Genomic DNA, 22,150 nt, shown 5'->3' on the forward strand with positions numbered 1-22,150 from the left:
AAAAAAGCCACAATCCATAACACCTGATTTCCCTATTGGCTCAGTTTCCACTTAGTCCCTTTGCTTCCCTAGCCTCTACACCTTGAAACCTCCCTAGGCAAAATCCTCAGCCCTCCCCTCTACTTTCTTCTTGCTCTATTACTAGCTCATCTCTTGTCTTATGGTCCAGTATTGGAATCTCAGTTTTCTATCTCCAACTGACCTTTCCCCTGAGCTCAAGTCTTGTATATCCACTTTCACATGGATGTCCAGCAATCACTTCAAACTCACCAAGTCCAGAGGAGGACTCCTGACTCCACCACATTTACTGGTGTATCTATTCCTCTTCCAGTCCTCCCAAAGTGCTAGTCTTTTCTTCACACCCCAAATGTAATCAATCACCCTCCTGTCGTGTCCATTCTACCTTCAAAATACATCCCAAATTAAACTATTTCCCACCATTTTCACTTTTAGAACCCTAGGCTTCTACAATCATTTCCTTAACCTACCCTACTCCTTTGTTTCTATTCTACATACACACACAGTCTGTTCTCTGCCAAGAAGCCAGAACTTTTTACAAATGTAAACCTAATCAAGTCACAGCCCTTCAGGGGCTTCCTAACCCACTTCAATTAAAACCCTAGCATCTTTGCACAGCTTCTTAGATCCTACCCATTCCAATCTCATTTCCTATCACTCTCTGCCTTGATAACTCTGAACTGGCCACACTGGTCTCCTTGCTGTTCCCTGAACATATCAAAATCTTTCCTGTCTCAAGATCTTTGCATTTTCAGCTCTCTCTACTTGGAGCACGCTATGGCTTGTGTCTAAACATACCCCCACCCAAGCCTCATGCAGTTGTAGGTGGGGCTTCTTCAGAGGTGGCGGGATCTAGAATGTGTGATGAGGAGTAATGGTGTGGTTACTAAATTCATCCACCGATTGGTTTGGCACCTCCCTAAGCCTAGACAGAACATAAAAGAGGCTGAAAGAAGCTAGTACTGTTGCTTGGGTCTTGCTTGCTTTGCTTCCACAAACTGCTTCTCCTCTGTGATGCCTTTCTGCCATCCCAACCTGCCTCGGAGCCAGCCAATTACGGACTGAAAACCTCTACAAACTGTGAGCTAAATAAATCTCTCCTTCTTTATCTTTGGGTTTTGGGTATTTTGTCTCCACAACAAGAAAAAGTGACTAAGACAGAACACTAATCCCCAAGATCTTTGCACAGTTGCACTTCTGTGTTTGTCAGCTGTACATTACTACAACAAAATATCTGAAACAACTAATTTAATAAAGAGAAATGGTTTATTTATGTTACAGTCTTGGGGATTCAAGTCTAAGATCAGGCAGCCACATTATTCTGAGCATCTGATGAGGGTAAGAGATGGCAAGGGCAGAGGCACATGTCAGAGCAAGTGTTCACATCAAGGCTATAACAAAGAAAAAGACAGGCCCAGGTCCCACAGTTCGCTTAAAGGACATTCTGCAATAACCTAGGGATCTCACCCAGGGCCTCACCCCTTAAAAGTACCAAGAGCACCACCCTAGAGACAAAGTCCTTATACAGAGACCTATGGACAACTCTTACCTCAATCACTGCAATTCCCAAACCTCATGGCATATCCTCCAAAGAACTCCCTGGCTACTCTATCCACTACCACACCCTGGGTAACTACTCACCATGCTCTCTAACCACTGCCTTCTTTATTTTTCTTTATAATACTTATTTTGACCTAATATTAATCACTCGTTTAACAAATACTTTAAGAACACCTAATATGGTCCTCTACAGCAAAATTCAGAACTAGGAACAGTTCATTCCCACACACATCTGGCATTGTAAGGCAAGCCGTGGAACCTTTGAGCTAAATCCCCAGCCCTAAAGACTTTTTGACTGTCACAGCTAGAAGGGGTGCTACTGGCGTCTAGTAGAGGTTAGCGATGCTACTAAACACCCAACATGGCAAAAGACAGGCCCACAATAAGAATTATCCTGAGCACAATGTCAGTGTCAATGGCGTAGAGATTGAGCACTACTGCCCTAAAGCAATGAAACAATAAAACCTTTCTTTTCATGGAACTTAAGTTCTGCTACAAATATTCTACCTAGTTGGTTACTTTTTCTGTCTTTATTTAACACTTTATTACCAATGTTAGAGCCTGAGATATAGCATGAGTTCAACAAATACTTGTATGAATGAATGACAGAGGCATGGTGTTCTTTCGTTCCAGTAACTTCAAAGCTTGTGACAAAATGCCTTCTTAAAATATTTACCATTCCCCACCACCACAGTAAACCAATATGCTTACAGCTCAGAGAAGGAAGAAAATTCATCTTTGGACACTGTAGTCTGGACCTGTATTTTTGCTCTTCTTGGTAATGATGACATCTGGAAGAGAGAGAACATGACATCAGCATGGCTTGAACAGTCTGATTGCTTCAGCTGGCTACGTAATGGTTGCTGTTCAGAACTAATGCTTCATTAGTTCTGGTGCTAGAAATGCCATAGAAGAAATATGAGGTTTATTCTCAAACCTTAACACTGGTTTCCCCTCAGCTATACAGCTGTCAGTTAAAAAAAATAGCTAATGGCCAGGCCTGGTGGTGCTTGCCTACAATCCCAATACTCTGGGAAGCTGAGGTAGAAAGATCTTCAGTTTGAGCCCAGCCTGAGGAACTTAGTGACCTACCAAGATCTTGTCTCAAAATAAAAAACAAAGGTTCTGTCCGATTCTCAATACCAAAAAGCAAAACAAAAAAGTGCAATCAGTTAATAGCTTACCAAAAGTTTTAAATGCTTTACGTGTGTGGACCATCTTTTGAAAAATATAAGCTCCCACAGAGTAACAACTCTTGCATATTCTAGAATTACATGCTTGAATATTCTGCAAGTATTAATTGATGATGATACTATCAGTTAACAAATTATAAACTGTATATCAAAGACAAGCAACATTTTTCTTCTAAATCTTCTTAGAGTATAATGAATAATTCTTAGAGTTGATTGAATATGCAGCCATGTTATCCCTAAAACAAGATAAGCAATCTCTTATAATAAAAGTTCCTAATACTTAAAGTGATTAATCACCATACTACTAAAAATATTTACCAGATGCAAAGGCTCAGCTCTAAAAAAAAATTAAGGCAAATAACAAGAAGAATCAAATAATTCAGGAAATAAATAAATTTACTTGAGTTGATAAGATTTCTTACCTAAAAAATGTGTGTGAAATTGCATTATGTTGATATGTTTGGACCCTTAAACAAGTTCCCAATCCAGTTATATGTTATAATATCTATGTTGCTAACATCCACTTAGAAAAGGAAATAATACCTCATAGAAATACTAAAGGGGTTGTCACAAAAGGAAACATGCTCTCCCAAGAGTTATAGCTCAACTCCCTCAATAAGTACAGAAATACTGAGCAGAACTATTCTTACAGGGAGCCAGATGATAAGGAACAAAGATAAGGAAAATGATAAGGAAGATAGGATAACCTTCATCCTTCCTTCACTCCCTTTTAGGAGTTTTTATGGTTATGCAGGTCATTTTTCCTCAAATGAGTAGTTTTAATAATGATCTTAAGGGAACAGGATGTTGTGATTCCTGCTTTATCTCACCATAATAAAAATAAATAAGCTAGGTATTCAGCACATGCCTTTTAAATCTACTTGTTCAGGAAGCTGAGGCAGGAGGATTTCAAGTTCAGGCCAGCCTGGGGAAACAGTGAGATTCTACCTCAAAATAAAAATGTAAAAATAATAATAATAATAACAATAGCACACCCTGGGTTAAACCCACAGTATCAACAACAACCAGACAAAACAGGGGAAGTTAGTATTTGACAGGGATGGTGTATTAGCTACTTTCCCATCACTCTGACAAAATACCTGATAGCTGTAACTTAAAAGAAGAGAGGTTTATTTTGCCTCACATTTTTCAGAGTGTTCAGTCCAGGCAGGATGGCTCCAAGGCTGAAACAGCATGGTAGAAGGGCATGGTGAAGGAAAGCTGTGCAACTTATGGCAGCCAAGAAGCAGAGAGAGAAGGGAGGAGCTGGACACAAAATACAACCTTCCAAGTGCCCCGCTACCTGCAGTGACCCACCCCCTCCTCCCAGGCTCTACCTCTAAACATAAGGGGAACATTTTAGATTTATGCCATAACAAGTGACAATTCAAACCAGAGTGGGCAGAATGGATTATCCAGTAGGTGATACTAAGATAAGCAGCTATTCCTCTGAAGGAAAACAGGTGTTTAATTTCTATCTCCACATCACAAACAAAAATATGTTCCATAATAACTGATTTTAAAATACACAAAATAAAACTACGAAAGTACTACAAAAAACCAGGTGATGCTTTTCATAATCCTGAGTAGATGTAAAGGAATTCAGGTTTCCTTAGGTATAACTAAATTCCAAATCCCAAGAAATTAACAGATTTTACTATATAAAATTTAAAATTCCAAGACAGTAACGGGAGTATTTGAGAACCAAGCCAATTTACCCTGTAGTCTCCCTAAAAACAAAACAACCACAAAAATTACAGAAGCAGTCATTGATACCTTTGGAACCAAGGTTGGGGTTGGGTATAAAGTGTCTGACACAAAGGAGTATCTCTAGGTATCCTACCCAACATGATGCAACTGCCCCAGGAAAAAGCCTAGAAGTGTATTCTCCAGAGTGGGTAAAATTCGAGTCCCTATGCTAGATGACACCAACTGTAACAGTATGCATGGGAACCACACAGACTGAATACTATTGCAGAATCCCCCAGTACTGCTCTTCCTCTAAGACCCCAAACACCAGTCAGATCCTTACCCATTATGAAGGAGAATGAGAAGGCCTTTCTGTGGAGAATCTGACCATCCTCAGAGTAAAACCCACCACTGAACAACCCACCCAGGTCACCTTATAACCACTCTCACCATTCCAATCTACAATACACAGTAGCCTCCTTCATCTAAGGTTTCACTTTCTGCAGTTTCACTTACTCTCCAGTCAACAGTGGTCTGAAAATATTAAACAGAAAATTCCAAAAAATAAACAATCCCTAGGGTTTAAACTGCATGTTCTTCTAAGTAGCATGATGCAATATCCACCCTACGCCATCCAGTTGAGAACATGATCATCCCTTTTTCCAGTGTATCCATGCTACATATGTGCTACCCCCATCCATTAGTCATTTAGCAGCCATCAAAGCTGTTAGATCAACTGTCACCATACGGCAGTGTTTGGGTTCAAGTAACCTTTATCTTATTTAATAATGGCCCAAAGTACAAGAGTAGTAAGGCTGGCAATTTTATTACAATACATTGTTATAACTGTTCTATATAATTATTATTAATCTCTTACTGTGCTACTATGCCTAATGTATAATTCAACTTTATTATAGATATGTATATATAGGAAAAACCATGATACATATAGGATTCAATACCATCCAGGTATCCACTAGGGGTATTGGAAAAATTTCCCCCCATAGGGGAAACTACTGTATCTTAATTCAAGGCATTCCCTCACATACCTCCATATACCAATTCTATGTCTACACTTCCGCCTTATCAGATATGTGTTTAAAAAGTTGGAAAGACAAACCCTTAACAGGCTTTTGTGTTGATTAGCTATTAGCCTTAAAAGAAAAAAAGGCTTGCCTAAAACAAGTATTTGCAACTGCCCCTTTATTAGAACAGTGGGGGCAACATACCATGGAAAATTGAGTAAGATATAAGTATTTTTTTTCACAAGTGGGAAAAATATGAGTGTAAAAGGACAGGTAGGAAAGGAGAATCTATCTGCATGTGCACACAGGTCAATTTCAGACAGATTCATCTGAAAAAAAGAGTAGAGACAGCTATAAATTATTTATAAAAAACTATCCATGACAGAGGTACATATGAATACTCCAATATAAAGACCTATGTTCTTAGCGCCTATTTTCTTCATTTCCACTCCTCTCAGGTTCTCTTTCTTCATATCATAAAACCTGTTATATTAGGCAAAATCTCATCCATTTCCATGTTCTAAATAAATTCACCCATAGCTTAACATCAGGGACACATGATGAGAAATATGTCATTAGGTGATTTGTCATTGTGCAAACGTCACAGTGTACTTACACAAATTAAGACAGCTACAACATCAACAGGCAATATAATCTTATGGGGCCAACTTCTGTCATATATATATATCCATCCTGGGCATGCATCACCAACAATCACCATAACTATACCTACATCATCTATTTATTAACAATCGTAATCCCTCCATGCCTTTAAGATTCAGATTTACATAACTAACTGCCTCCCTCTGAAACTACTTAGCAGTCAGTTATGTAAAATGTAACACATCTCAATAGAACTCTAGATAACTACTTCTTGTCCTAAAACTCATCCCTACCCTAGTCTTTCCCATCTCAGTAAATGGTACTAAACTTCATCTATTCGCTAAGGTAAAACCTTAGGAAAATGTTCAACAGCTGGTATGGAATACAGTGCACATGTTCAAAGTGTTCAAATCTGACATGCTCTGACACACGTACACACAATCAAGATGATGAACATACCTACTATTCTCCAAAGTTCCATTTGCTAAGCCAAAAACACTGCAATCTCGTTTCTTTCGTCCCCAAAGCCATTCTATTAGTAAGTCACAAATACCATCAACATATGAATTTTGGAACTAAGTTTCTAACTTGTGGAACTTTTGGGGGATATACTCAAACCCCAGCAGTCCCCCATCTCTCATCTGGACTACTAATAGCACTTTACCTACCCTCCCTCCCTTTATCTATCTTCCACTCTTGCCCATTCTCTACATAGCAAACCAAAAGATCATTTAGAAAATACTTTAAAAAAAATCAGTGACTTCCCACCTCATCCTACACTTGGAATTGTCTTTGCCCTCTTTTTAACCACATTTATCACTTGCTGTAGCTCCTCATCGCTAGTTAAATTCTTCCATTGCCTGCAACAAGCATGATTCTTTCCCACCTCAGGTTTCTTCAACCTAGATCGCTCTTCCCTGTTCATCTAATGTGTCTCATTCCTCAGATCTCAACATTTTAGGCCTCAAATGAGTTTCTCTTTCATACTTTCTTTTACATAGTAGTATACAACATTATCTAAAATGATTTTACTTGTGTATTCTCCAGATCCCCCTTAAGTAAAAACATGAAGGAAGGGAACACATCTGCCTTACTCCCATATCATACAGAGCCTAGTACTTAATGGCTGCTCTAAAACTATTATTAAACATAAGAAATACATGCAAATATGGTCTCTACAGAAGAATACAAATTTATTTGCCATCATTAGCCTACGGCATACACTGACCTCTTGAAAAGGTAGTGGCACATAAGAATGTCGCTATTCTTTTTAGTGACCCCTCATATTTTTCCCCTTTGCAAGATATCTTTGTAGACATATGAGCATATTCCAAATCAATTTGGAGGTTGCTGTGATGTTACTAAGGGAAGGCACTAAAACAGGGCAAGTGAAAGGGAGAAAGGGGGTAGGAGGACACAACACACACATACACACGCACACGCACACACACATATTAAAATAGGAGAGAAAACCTAAAATTTTAAGGACAATAGTCAAAACAACTTAAAAGGCACTTAAAGAAGTTTCTCTGAAGTAAGCAATAGAAGTACTCGGAATATTAGCACAGATTCTCAAGTCTTAAGAACAAAATGCGAGAGTTACAACGAGCCTCTGAGATCAGAGAGCCTTGCTGTATTATTTTATGAGAGGCTTGGGTCTCAATGATGTGAAATGATTTACTCAAAGAGAAGAGAGACATGGCAAAGAAACCACCCAGAACCCCAAACCCCCAAACTACCCTTGTTTCCCATTCCATACACATCGTATCAATGACAGACTGTCCTGGGAAGGCTCTAGGAAAGTTACTTAAGAGTTTCATTCATTCCTTTCCTCAAGTTATTCAAGTGCCTCCTAGATGCCCTGCTGAAGATGCAGCTGATGCAGACAGAACCACAATCGGAAGAGTGGAAAAAGTACTTCTTTCCCCACCTCTGATCCTTCCAGGTATAAAAACAATCTGGGTTTGCCCCGGCTTTCTCCTATCTGCCCCTATGCGATAAGAGCTGTTACAAGTAGACAGAAGACGCTCCAGAAGACACATGGCAGCCAGAAGGGATTCTTCTGGGTGTAGGTTGTGAAAAACACAGACCGCCGAGAGACAAATGTAATGAAACTTTTCACTTTAAAAAGCGGGGGTATTACTTCCCATATGAGCGGCCTGAACTTTTTAAATGGCCCCAAAAGTACCGGAGCCCGGACGCAGAATCGTGCGCACCCGCAGGACGCCTCCAAGGCGGACGCACAGCTCACCTTGGCGCCGGTTTCCTCAGTAGACCCGGGATTCCGTATGTTTTACCGGGTCTTCCGGTTCCCGCCGGAAGTTTTTCAAAAGCAGGAAGTTCCGCCCCTTTTCCTCCAGACGAACCTGACAGAGTGGGGCGGAACCAAAGTGCATGGAGGCGGGTCCAAAACACGGAATAGAGGGGCGGAGCTTTGTTTCCCTGGTTCCGGGAGAAGGTGGGGTCTGAGCGGCAGCGAATGCAGCCTCCTCCCGTTTTTGCTTTCCCATTCTTCTCTTGACTTGCTTTACTGTTTTCATCTGTCATTTTAAAGATTCAATCAAGGATAGTTCTTTTCATTGTATCGTTTATTTACAGTGAAAAATGAAAAGCAAGCTTTATTGTCAATGTAATATGTCATTTAACTCTCACTAGGTGATATTAACGTATTTCATTATGCCCTAAACCCTGAAATACGGGTTTTTTTTGCATGAGTCTTGTGAAAATATCCAAATCTTGCCCTCCTCCCTCGTTTCGTTTTTAGATTCTTGGAAAGTGCTGTGACTAAAGTCCTGGTAAATAGTATTTTAGAAGAGTCTTCTTCCACATCAAGCATATCCGTTTCCCTTGCCAGAAAGAACAGAAGTAGCCTCTGCTTTTTTATTTGATCAAATCAAAATATCTTACCACCCCTTCCATGCTCTAGATTCCACTTTTTTTCTCTAAAGACTTGCTTCCCAGAAATTATTTCCTTTTACCTCGAATACATCTCAAAATCAGTTCTTGGTAGAAATGGAAAAAAGACTTGTCATTTTTTTTAGTGTCCTGATTTTTACATTCTAAATTCTAAATTCACAGAAACAGCCAAAGAAATTAAATTGTCAAGTGAGAGAAATAAGGATGTTGTCAGTCTAGGTTAAAGTTTAGCAGATCAAAACGTCATGGACTTGTTTTAGAAGATTCTAAAGAGACACTTTCCACTGTTAATGACTCATTTCCAGGTACTCCTGAGTCCTGAAGAGCCTACCAAGGTACTGATGTGACTCATTCTCATAGGTCTGTAATCCCAGTACTCAAAAGGTTTAGGCAAGAGGATTACCTGAGTTCAAGGCCAGTTTGGGCTGCATAGTGAGTTCAAAGCCAGCCTGAACTGCACAGCAAGACCCTGTCCCAAAAAAGGAAAACAACACAGGACCCATTCTCACCCAAATTGAGTGTACATTTTACTGGATAGTATTTTGTGGTGGGACTCTTTTTAAACTTGGTAAGTCTAACCCTTTATATCTCAAATCATTGGCCATTGAAGATCAGTTTCTGAGACTGTTTAGGACATTTTTCCCTTTTGAGTTTCCACAGGTTTATATTGCCATTTGCAGTTGTTCCAGAAGGTCTGGCATTGTCTGCCACAATCATAGTCTACTCAGCAATTTATAGTCTTGAAAGAATACTGGAGAACACATTACAGTCTTGGGTTATGAGAAGAAAAAACAGGTCATAAAAACCAAAAACGATAATTTACTTTTCACTTCTTTTTCATAACATTGTGCTAGACAAGAGATAGTAAAAGTCAAAATGAATTAATGTTCTACAAGGTCTTTTGACCCTTTATGTCCTGTAGAAACTTACAAACAAAATTGAAAAGTAGATATAGCCACAGGTGTCAGAGATACGAACAGGACAGTTTCAGACTCAGGGGTTGGGTTAAGTAGGTAGTAGCCACACTACACAATGAGGAGGAGAGCAGAGGTTGACCAGCCTACTGTTGGTCTTTGACCAACATCAGGGATATTTTTATTTCACCTGGTAAAGAAAAGAGATTACTAAAGTGAAAAACTTTTTAAGATTTTTGACATCAGACATCTGGGAAAAATAAAGCTTGAAGCAGGAACCTTTAAAATTAAAATATGTAAGAGATGGTGGCCCATAGACAAGTAAGACTGTCCAGAGAACATTTCCCTTGGATTTTGCAAGAGAACCACTCCCACTACAAGCTGTCAAGGGAAATTCATAATCGCTTAAGTATAAACCAGACACCACCACTAAAACTGCTTTGTCTCCCAAGGGCCTTGCCCAATCTGTTGTTTACCTTTGAATTTTAAGTGCTGAATTCCAGGAAATTCGTGGGTTTAGATTCACAGCCGGAAATGATCTGGACATCCACCTTAGACTATGCAAGAAGGTTTAGAAGTAATGAAAACATGTTTGGGATTTTCTTAGAGGCTATTTAATTGCTCCAAAATGTATAGATCTTCCCATGGTATTCACTGGCACATTATCATTTGTATGTTATCTTCTGTGTTTTCAAATCCTTTCCCCATGGATTCTGCCTCTCCATGGAGAAAATGATAATAACAGTAATGACTACATCTTTTGATCACCTATAATGTACCAGGCATTAAATTAATGGTTTTACATGTATTTGTATATTCACATATCAACTAAATGAGATGTTGCTTTTATAAATAGAGAAAAATTAGGTACAGAGAAGTTAAATAATTCATCTGGTTTCACATCAGCCACTAATTGCAGATCTGGGATTCAGGCCCAGTGATCTGCTCCACTCCAAAACCATCATTTTTAAAGACATCAATATAACACCAACTTGAAGCACTTTTTTTTTTCTTTTTCAACAATGGTGGGCCACCCAATACTTTGTATCTGTGAGAACTGTTGAACCTCTATGTACACTAAAAGTAGTGCCCCAACATTTGTAACATAGCAAAGCCATTCTCAGTACTGGCTTCAAATAACAAAAGTTTCACAAGATCAAAAGTTCCTAATATAGTTGCAACTCCTTTGCCCACCAAATTGTAAGCTACTTATATATAAGTACTAGGTCTTATCATTTTTTAATCCTTACCTCTTCCCTACTTCTCCCTCCACCTACACAGTGTCTAATAATGACAAATAGTAGGTACTCACTAAAATATTAGACTATTTCCTGCAGATGAAAACAACACTGAGATCCTATCTCACTCCAAAAAGAATGGCTGCTATCAAGAAATCAACCAATAACAAATGCTGGTGGGGATATGGGGAGATAGGAATCCTTCTCCCTTGTTGGTGGGAGTGCAGACTGGTGCAACCACTGTGGAAATCAACATGAAGATACCTCAAAGAACTAGGATTAGAGGTTCCATTTGACCCAGCTATTCCCCTGCTGGGTGTCTTGCCAAAAGAATTAAAAGAATCATACTGCAGCAATATATGCAAACACATATTTATAGTGGCACAGTTTATAATAGCTAAAACTTGGAAACAGCCCACTTGCCCATCGACTGGAGAATGGATAAAGATTTTTTTTAATTAAATACAGGAAGTGGAAGGAGTTGGGAAAAGGAAAGAAGGGAAAGAAAAAAAATGAGAAAAGAAAAAATTGAAATAAGTTCTTTGAAAATAGGGAGGGGTAGAAGGATTAAAGGGAGTGCAGGAAAATGGGGATAAAATAAGAAGCAAGATATATCATGTAAAGGTATAATTTCCCAGTGATGAATGTCATCATATTGTATGCCTACAATGTACCAGTAAACTTAATTTGAAAAAATATTAGACTATCTTCTAGACTTAAGAATGTCTTAGCATGAAGAAAAATACTTCCTCATACTGCAACAGTAATCTAAAGTTCCTGCCACACAGAAAGTAGATCACTATTTTTTAAATCAACTGTATATTTAGCCAGATGTGGTTGTGCATGCCTGTAATCCCAGCAATCTGAGAGACTGAGGCAGGAGGATTACAAATTCAAGCCCAGCCTGGGCAACTTAGTGCACCTTGTCTCAAAATAGAGATAGAGATATAGAAAGGCTCAGTGTAAAAGCCAAGGGCTCAATCCCCAGTGGGTGCACTTTTGAAAATTCAAACATTTTGTCCCTTACAGTCCCTCATGGGATGATTGTCATTGTGTCCGTATGACAGAGTTAAGTGATACCCGGACAGCTAGGGAAGTATCATTTCTGGGTGTGTCTATAAGGGTGTTTCCAGAAGACATTCGCATTGGAATTTAATAGGCTAAAGAAGACTCTTCCTCATCCTGTGTGGGCAGACACCATCCAATTGGCTGAAGGTCTGGATAGAGGGAGGAAAAAAGGCAGAGTAAAGATAGATTCTCCTGTCTTCTGGTGCTGGAATACCCTTTTCTCTTTCCTTAACATTAGAACCTTGGGTACTCTAGTCTTTGGACTCTGGGACTTGCACCATTGACCCATCCACTTCTCAGGTCTTAGACCTTGGATTCAGAGTTACACCATCAGCTTCCCTGATTGCCTACCTTTCAGATGGCTCATCATAGAGCCTTAGCCTCTATAATTGCAAGAACCAGTTATCCTAATAAATTTCTTCTTGTCTGTTTGTCTGTCTCTCATATTGGTTCTGCTTCTCTGGAGAACCCTGACATAAATATCAATGGTGAGATAATATTTCACATTGGAGAATGCATAACTAAAACTGAACCTTATTTCATAAGTTTGCATATTAGCTCCTGCCTCTCAACTTCTCCCACTGTCAGAAGCTCTCCTTCCTAAACAGTAAAACTCACAGCTTCATTTAGTTTTGCTGAATAATTCAGCCAGAAATTCAAAGATTTTCTGCAAAATCTAATAGGTCAGTAAATGAAGAATAGATTGCCTCTATTTTCCAAATGAGAAGGCAAGGGGTTTCATATTAAGTGTAGTAGATGAAGTTCCCAAACTTGACCTGTCCTATTACTCTTTTAATCTGATTAGAAGAAGCAGCATAATTCCAAAGTACTAGTCTACTGTTGAGGCCATTTTTTCTAGTTTAAGGTAAGTTTATCCATCTTTCCTAGAAAATAAGAGAGATTCAAGGAATTAAAATCCTGACTCTTGATTAAATATTGGATGGATCTTGAAAACGCATAAACCACACCTGAGAAATTTAATTTTATAAATTTCTCAAGGAAGTGGAATGAAAGAGATTGCACATATTTAAATTTATTACATAAAGTAAAATTATGAGACCTACATGTTGAATTGGAATATAACGTCTAAGCTGGGCATGGTGATATACACCCGTAATCCCAGCACTGGGGAGGCTGAGTCAGCCAGGGCTACACAGTGAATTCAAGGCCAGCCTGAACTACATAGTGAGATCCTGTCTCAACCCCCCCAAAAAAATATATATACTCGATTTTAATTTGGAAACTTGAAATTTTTGGTGTATTGTTCCACTTATTTTTATACTCCAAGGTATTTTTGTAATGAATGTGATTAGAAACAAGAACAAGACCCATAAAAAAGCATACATGAATACTTTATTTATTGCATGTTTCACTGTGCCACTTCTTGCCTGGACACAGTCCCTGGCTAAGAGACAGTCAATTGGTTGCATTCAGAGCAGATGTGTTACAATTTTTTTCTGGTAAATTTCTTATTAGTATTGTCCAGAGATTCCCTCAAAAGCTTAACATTTCCATTAAATGGCCTGAACTCCAAGCATGAAAATCTCAAAGACCTCATTTAGATATTAATGATGGTACAACTAAATATTGATGTTGATGGGAAAGTACATTATGGTTGGAATGTAAAATAGTGCAACCACCACGAAAATCAGTGTGGAGATTCCTCAAGAAACTCAAAATAGGAATTCCATTTGACATTCCCAAAAGAGTTAAAATCATCATATTACTGGAATATATGCATACCCATATTTATAGCAGCACAATTTATAACAGATCTTAGAAACAGCACATATGTCCATCAACAGGTGAATGGATAAGGAAATGTGATATTTATACAAAATTGACTTCTACCTTGCCATAAAGAAAGCTAAACCTGAAGTTTTAATAGGTAAATGGATGCAGCTTGAGAACATAAATTTAAGTGAAATAAGACACAGGCTCAAATATCAAATGGTTTCTCTTATATGTGAAACACAAAATATACATACTAAACTAATGAACTAAGATACTAAATACACATACGAAACTAATAAATATACATAATAAACTAAGATACTAAATATATACACTAAACTAATAAATATATAATAATATTATATACATATATACTAATATAGAGCAAAATGGAAGAATGATAAATAGGTAGTAATGAAAAGTTAAAATACATCCCTATATGATGTATGTTGTTTTTTTAAAAAATATTTTAATACATGCTACTTCATTTCATTTATACAACTAGTTTATCTTAGTTCATTGAAAAGAAAGTTTTTTTGTTTTTGTTTGGTTTGGTTTGGTTTTGTACTGGGGATTGAACTTGGGTCCTCATGCTTGCGAGGCAGGTGGAGGAATCACTGAGCTAAATCCCCAGATAGAAAATTTTATATTTTCATCAGTTTCTTTGGAGAATCTTTTTGGTCTATGTCTTGTGCCCTGAGTATCTACTTTGAAGATAATGATTCACAGTAAATTGTTATTCTCCTATTATTTTGTTATAAAATTTTGTTTTATTTTTTCATTGAAAAGCACAAACAACAATTGATTTAAGAAAAACAAAACATAAACAGATGAGGGTGTGGCTGGTTGGTTGCCAAGAAAGATTAAATGGCAGCACAATGGCAACAGACAGAGTACTTTAGACTGGACAAAGGAAGACTTGTCTGGAGACTCTATATATCAAAACCAGATTTTTAGATCTAGGGCCTTTGGTCCATATTCCACCTTAACCAAATGAAACTGTCCTGGAAAATGCTTGCTTGAAAGACTCATCCCAAATTTTAATACTAGACCCTTCACACAGTGACTGGACTTCAAAAACAGTATATATCAAGTCAGCCTATGTCCAAATTTGTGTGTCCTTCTTTAAAGTCAAGTTTATTGAGGTAAAACTCAAAACTTTTTATTTTGATTAAACACCACTGTATAACCACCACCATAATCAACCAAGATACAAAACACTTTCATTACCCTCCAAAATAAAATACTCTTGTTGTCGGTCTCCTCCCCATCACCCAGCCCCTCACAACACCTGACCTACTCTCTCCTTTTCCAGAATGTCAAATGAATTAGACAGTATGTTCCCATTTGTGTCTGGTTCCTTTTTGTTAGTGTAACATACTTGAGATTAACCCATGTCACTACATGTATGAGTAGTTTGTTTCTTTTTGTAGCAAGTTAGCATTTCGTTGACTGGATACACAATTTGTTTACCCACTCGTTTGTTACATTGTTTTCATGTTAGCCTTCATGAATAAGACTGTTATGAACATCCATGTACATGCCAGTTTCTGTGGGGACACATGTTTTCCTTTCTCTTGTGTAAATAAATATCGATATACAGCATTGCTGGCTCATATGAAGTATGTGTGTTAAATTTTACAAAACTACTAAATTGATTTCCAAAGTAACAGGACCATTTTGCATTCCCAATAGCCAATGCATAAGGGTTCAACATGGAGCATATCTTTATCAGAACTTGATGTGCTCAGGGGTTGTTTCAAATTTCTTTTTATTATTCCAGTAGGTATATACAGGTATCTCGTTAGAGTTTTAATTTGCATTTTCCTAATGTCTGGTGATGTTTATTATAAGGTGTTTACTTACCATTGATATATCTTCTCTGGTGAAGTATTTGTTCAAATCTCTTGTCAGTTTTTAGTTGATTTTTTGATTATTAAATTTTAGGAGCTGTCCTCATTGTGAATATCCAAATGTAGCCCAGCTATTCATAGCTCCTGTATATTGTCATAGTGTAGTTTATTAATTGAAAAATAATGAAAATGGCTAATGCTTATAGATTACTTAATGTTTGCAAGATTCTGTAATAAAGAATTCATATACTTTGTAACTTTTTGAAAGTTTTAAATTTTTTTGTTTTTAAAGTAACCTTTTGAGGCAGATATACTTACATCATTTCAAGGTGATGAAACTGAAGCTCAGGAAGTTTAAGTAATTAACCTAGGTTACAGAGTATAAATAAGTAAATGTACCAAAAACTGCGAGAACTAATGGCTACCATGAAGAAATCAAACAATAACAAGTCCTGGGGAGGCTGTGGAAAAGGGGAAACCTTCTACAGGTGGGGATGTAAACTAGTACAACCATTATGGAAATCACTATGGAGATTTCCTAAAAAACTAAAACTGTAAGTTTCATTTGACCAAGTTATCTCCTTCCTAGGTATCTTCCAAAAAGAGTTAAAGACTTAATACTCCAGTAATACATGTACACCCATGTTTGTAACAGTATAATTTGTGAGAGCTAAATCTTGGAAGCAGTCTATATATCCATCTACAAATGACTGGATAAAGAAAGTGTGGTATTTATACACAATAGAGTACTATTCAGCCATCAAGAAGGATAAATTTGTGTCATTTGTAGGAAAATGGATGCGCCTTGAGACCATAATATTGGTTAACTGAAATAAATCAGACATACATGCTTAAATATCATATAACTTCTCTTGTATGAGAGACCCAAATTATAAATAATTTCAAAGGCTAATTTAAAGAACTTGCAGGAAGATTAGTGTAAGAGGTTCAAGCCACCATGGGCTATGTAGTGAGTTCAAGGCCAGGCTGAGCTACATAGTAAGACCCTGTCTCAAAAACAAAACAAAACAAAACCCCAAAAAACAAAAATAAAATTGTATCCAACACATACTTCAATACATATGCATTAGTTATTTCTTGCTGAAAATTATCCCAAAGTATTTTTTGGTACCAGGAACTGAACTCAGGACCTTTCCCCAAAATATTTTTCATATCACCAGTATTTTAAATAATCCGCTGGCTCTTCTGGCAAGTGAAGTAGCTGAGTTGGAGCCCACGGAGTGCCAACATTGAGATAAGAGGGATACATATACAAAGATATGTGAAAAACAATATCCTCAGACTATTTCATAATACAGTAAAAAAATAAATTGATTTTACTTTTTAAATTTAAATTTAAAAATTTAATTTGTTTCAGTACCCAGAATTGAACTCAGGACCTTGTGCTTGCCAGGCAGACACGGTGCCACTGAGCTACATCCCGGCCCTAAAATTTTAATTTAAAAAAATTTTTAATGTAGTAGACTTCTGTAGAAGAAAAATGCTATTAAAATTCTACCAAAAAGTTATACTATATTGACAGTGTCCACTCAATTGAAGGACAAAAAGAGAGCTATACCTGTGAATGCACTGTTCAAATGAACCCCAAAATAAGTCTGAGTCTAATGAAAGGAAGAAATGAAAAGGGCAGACAAAAACAAGGAGGAAGGAGAGGAGGGGGAGAGACGGGAGAAGGAAAAGGAAACTCTGGAGGGGAAGATGAAAAAGGGAGGGAGAGGAGGAGAAGAAAAGGAAACAAAGTGTTCCTCTTTGGTTTTTTAAAAACTCACACAAATTTAGGATCTAGGCAGAGCCTACACGTTCTCTCTGACCATCGTCACAGGTATTTCTGACAGACAACTGAAATCTTAAATCCACGTGAATTTCACAATGAGTCTGGGGAGTTGATGGGGACTGAAACTCTTTCAGCCATAAGCTGCCATGCTCACTTTGTCAAGCCAAGCTCAGTGTACCATTCCTAAAAGTCAACTCGGGGGGATTCTAGGGTTGACTTAAGAAGTGTCATTGCAAGTGGGACCAGGAAGTAAATGTCTGAAAAGTACAAGATATTTTGACGTTATTTAGCTCACCAAGGAAATATCCTATGACTTTTTAAAAAGGTGTTTGAAATAATTAGATTGATGTTGATAGAATTATATTTGTAAATATAATTGATGCTGAAGTGCTGAGAAATTGAATTATTCAAAGAAATAAATTATTCACTTGCTCTTCCTTTTGAACTCTCTTGCTGCTTCTCCTACCTGCTCTAACTCTCCCTTCCATTTTTCTAGTCATAGAGAGCTATTCATGCCTTATATCTTCACCAAAGGATAAGGAGAGGAAACATAAGCATATTAAATATGCTATGATATACTTTGTATCTTACATGTCCCCCAAATATTCATGTGGTAAAGTTCACTCCCAGATGGCACTATGGCGAGATTGTGGGGCCTGATGGGAAGTCATTGGGAGGCATCCTTGAAAAGGACTGCAGGACTCTGCTCTCTTCCTTTCTCCTTTGTTTCTTAGCCATAAGATGAATGGCTTTGTGATGCCACATGTTCCCTCCATAATGTTCTGCCTCACAGAGGCTCAAAAGCAACATGGTCAACCAAATCTAGATTGGACTCTCCAAAACTGTGATCCAAAATAATTCATTTTTTTCTGTATAAGATTATTATCTCATGTATTTATTATAAAGATGGAAAGCGAACTAACACATGCTACTTGTTACTTAGTTTGTGGAAAGACAATTGAAATTTTGATTGTTTTTAAGCATTAGGCAGCTGGGCATGGTGGCACACACCTGTAATCCCAGAACTCAGGAGGCTGAGGTAGAAGAATTGCTGTGAATTCAAGACCAGCCTGGGCTACATAGTGAGTTCCAGGTCAGTCTCAACTATATAGTGAGAACCTGTCTCAAAAATACAAAAAAAAAAAAAAAAAAACAAGAATTAGGCAGGACTTCCACCTATGGTGGAATAAAGAGGTCAGCAAATTCTTTCCCTTATCTCCATAAAAAAAAGAAAGAAAAGTTTTCAAAAAGAATTTGGTAGGGGCAGGAGTCTTAGACAGGGTTTTGCTATGTAGTTCAGGCTGGCCTTGCACTCACAGCAATTTTTCACAGTCATGCACCACCAGACCCAGCCAAAAAAGAATCATTTTAAAGTCCCTTGATATGTATCACAATTTTTTTCTGTTCATCATTTGTCTTTTAACTTTGCTTAAATGAATTGTTGTGATACATGCCCTTTATTGTTTTTTTATTAGTACCTGTTTGCACGTACTGATGATTACATTGGTACAGATACATACATTTTGCTTGTAATGACTTTTTTGTCAGAAATGTTTCATGTTTACATGGATGATCTTTAGGATTTATGTCATAATTTTAAAGAACTTTTTCATCCTGAGAAAAAGTCTCAGTCACTGAAAGACCAATTCACACTGGTCATTATCTTCCTTTAGTTTTATTTTTGGCTTCTTGATGACATTTGGCAAGCTATCTCGAGCTCTAGTGTGAGACTGAGATAATGCTCTCATTCCCTGGTACGATTTGAAAATAAACAAGTCGGAATAACTTTAGTTTCATTAGCAGCATATTTGAAAATTTATCTACTGTTGCCAAGTTCTCTCATTTTGATGTGAGTAGGTATCCCGGGGAAAGCTTCTATGAAATACTGGACACCCTCACCCACCCAGTCAGACTGACTAGAACTGGGTGGGGCCTGGAAATTTGCCTTGAGATCCAGTTCTAGAGGATGGTGATGTGATTGTTTACCAGCTCCGCCCTTGAGTCCTGGTTTGAGGGAGGGCCTTTTTTCTGCTTGCTCAGATTTAGAGTAGGTCTCCTCCCTGGGTAGTATATTAGTTAGAGTAACAATAGGCAATGGATATTGCATTCAAATTAAGATAGACTGGGAGGGTGTGGAGTGGACAAGGGGACTACAGGGAAAGGACAGGGTACTGCTGCAACCCCTGGGCCTAGAAGAGGGTGGGGAAGGGGATGGTTACTGCAGGTGGAGAAAGTCCTATAGAGTTGGCCTCCATAAGGGAGCAGTGAAAAGCCACCCAGAGTCGACTGAGTGGAGAATAAATACCCTCACTTTTTTCCCTTCTCCTGAGTTCCTGCTTGAGATCCTCAGTGGCCAAAATGATCTGATATCTGTCAGGTGGGAGCCCTTGGGGCTGCCCATAAACGTCAGCTCCTAGGGCAGAGCGGAGGGTGGAAACAGGTGACAAGTGTGTCTGGAGGGACACCAAGGATACATGGCAGAAGGTCTGTGGGACAATTGTGCCATGGAGGGCAAAATGTGTGAGAAAGAAAAGCCACAGTGGAACAAGCAAACCAGTGATGCCGGAAAAGGAAATTACAGGAGAGAAAATGGGTAACAATACTTATGATCTGGAATGCAAGTAAGAAAGCCACATTTTCTGTACAGTAGATTGAAGCGTTGTCTCTTCTTTAATTTGGAATGGTACTACATGAAATGTTTTATGTTAGTTGCACATTAAATTTTCAGTCTTGTCGAAAAGGAAGTGTATATAAAATTAGATATGTCTGTCCTAAGTCTAGAAATTTTGTTATATCTATTGTTCCACACAAAAGTTGTTCATTTTACTCCTGGACCTACCTACCCTGCATAGGCTTATTGATAAGAGTGAACTACAAATGCCAGCAGGAATCCATAGTAATCACCCTGGTAATTGCCCTTTTCCATGCCCAACTGGTGTTGGCTTGGAATTGGCCTCTGCCAAGCTTGAAAGCGTTGGCCCTGCAGACATTGCCTTTAGTCTGTAGTAACTTTTTGGTTTATTTTTGAAATAGGCCTGACATCTTAGCTCTGCACTGGTTAGCAGTCCTTCTTTACTACTCAGGATTTCCAGGATTTATTTTACTTCCTTGAGATTCAGTGCTTCGGACTTTGTGTGTGTGTATAACCTTCAGAATGGTCTGAGAAGTAGCTATTTGCATTTCTAAATATCAACAGGAGTGAATCAGCACTGGTGTTTTACCAACGTTTATAACTGCCCGATCCTACTGTCAGGTCACTCTTTGCAGTCACCTCCCGATTCATTTAGCAAACACCATGTATGAACAATTGTGGTAGCTCAGTCACTGCAAAGTGCACCCAGTTACACTGCTTATCTTTTCTTTTTAAGATATTTCTGACCTCATCTTCCTGGGCGCTGTTCATTGGTTCTGTCGGAAGACAGAACTCTAATAAAAGCAGAAGGTCCAATAAGTTTATGAGTTTCCTGATGGAACATTTTTATCAACAGGAAGGTAAAGGAAGCAATGAGAGAAATAGTTATACGGTCTTGAACTTAATTTTAACCATCAAAGATCTGGGTAATGGTTTCTGAGTGCCTGACCCCTCGGAAGAAGGAAGGATACCATCTGGCGCCACGCTGGACTTTGGCTGAAGAGCCGTGTACACAGTGGCCAGTCCTGTCTTCCTGCACCCACCGACCATTACTTCCTGCATAAATCCGTGGTGTCTGAAGGACTGAGTCCTGCTGTACTTTTAAAATTTGAATGTATTATTCAGATATTTTATTAACATGGTTATGTTATTCAACTTGTGAAAGATACACAGGAAAATGCAATAAATTGTCACCGCTGTTTCCCAGCCTCATTCCCCTACCGATAAGCAATCGATTTTACTACTACCTTGGTTCTGATTCTTTGAGATTTAATATTGATGACTTCCCAGAGAAAATGCTATGCATATGCCAAAATGCAAATACTATATATTTAACTTTATTCTTTTTATTGGTACATTTATCACACACATCGAAGACATTTATCATTGGGAATTTGTACATGTACATAACACCTCTCAATTCTTTTCTGTTCCCCCTTCTCCCTTCAATCCTTCTTTCTCTCCCCATTCACACAAGATTTGCTTCCATTTTTCTACTTCCATTCTTTTTTGTCCTTTTCCCTTCCTTCCATTCCCCCTATCCCATCTCTTGTTCCCTTCCCATTTGAACATGTTCTTCCTACTTCCTAGTATCTATCCACCACTGTGCTCATTTACAATTTGGGTTTCTCATACAAGAGAAACAGTATGATATTTAAACTTCTGCGTCCAATTTTTTAATTTAGGATTATGGTCTTAAGGTGCAACCATTTTCCTACAAATGATTGAAATTTATCCTTCTCTATGGCAGAGTAATACTCCATTCTGTATAGATACTACATTTTCTTTATTCATTCATTAGTTGGTGGGCATATGAGCTGTTTCCAAGATTTAGCTATTATAAATTGTGTTGCTATAAACATGAGCGTGCATAGATCACTGCTTTTTTTTTTTTTTTTTTTTTTTTTTTTTT

At 38.0% G+C, this 22,150-nt stretch overlaps 1 protein-coding gene across 3 annotated transcripts in view; it reads right to left on the bottom strand.

Annotated features, from left to right (window-relative positions):
* Srbd1 (S1 RNA binding domain 1) overlaps window positions 1-8,414 on the bottom strand; it is a 207,339-nt gene extending 198,925 nt beyond the window's left edge. For 2 of the 3 annotated variants that reach the window (XM_033763887.1, XM_010615762.2), the window contains exons 1-2: window positions 8,340-8,414; window positions 2,290-2,369 (exon numbers count right to left, since the gene is read on the bottom strand). In XM_033763887.1, coding sequence (XP_033619778.1) covers window positions 2,290-2,369 — 80 coding nt within the window. In that variant the 5' untranslated portion in view covers window positions 8,340-8,414. Of the gene's footprint in view, window positions 1-2,289; window positions 2,370-8,304 lie in introns of all 3 variants that reach the window. The other variant, XM_033763886.1, reaches the window with a different exon arrangement.
* Window positions 8,415-22,150: the final 13,736 nt, after the last annotated feature.

The sequence above is a fragment of the Fukomys damarensis genome, unplaced genomic scaffold, assembly GCF_012274545.1.
Source record: "Fukomys damarensis isolate Sample0158 unplaced genomic scaffold, DMR_v1.0_HiC HiC_scaffold_2, whole genome shotgun sequence".
Taxonomy (NCBI): domain Eukaryota; kingdom Metazoa; phylum Chordata; class Mammalia; order Rodentia; family Bathyergidae; genus Fukomys; species Fukomys damarensis.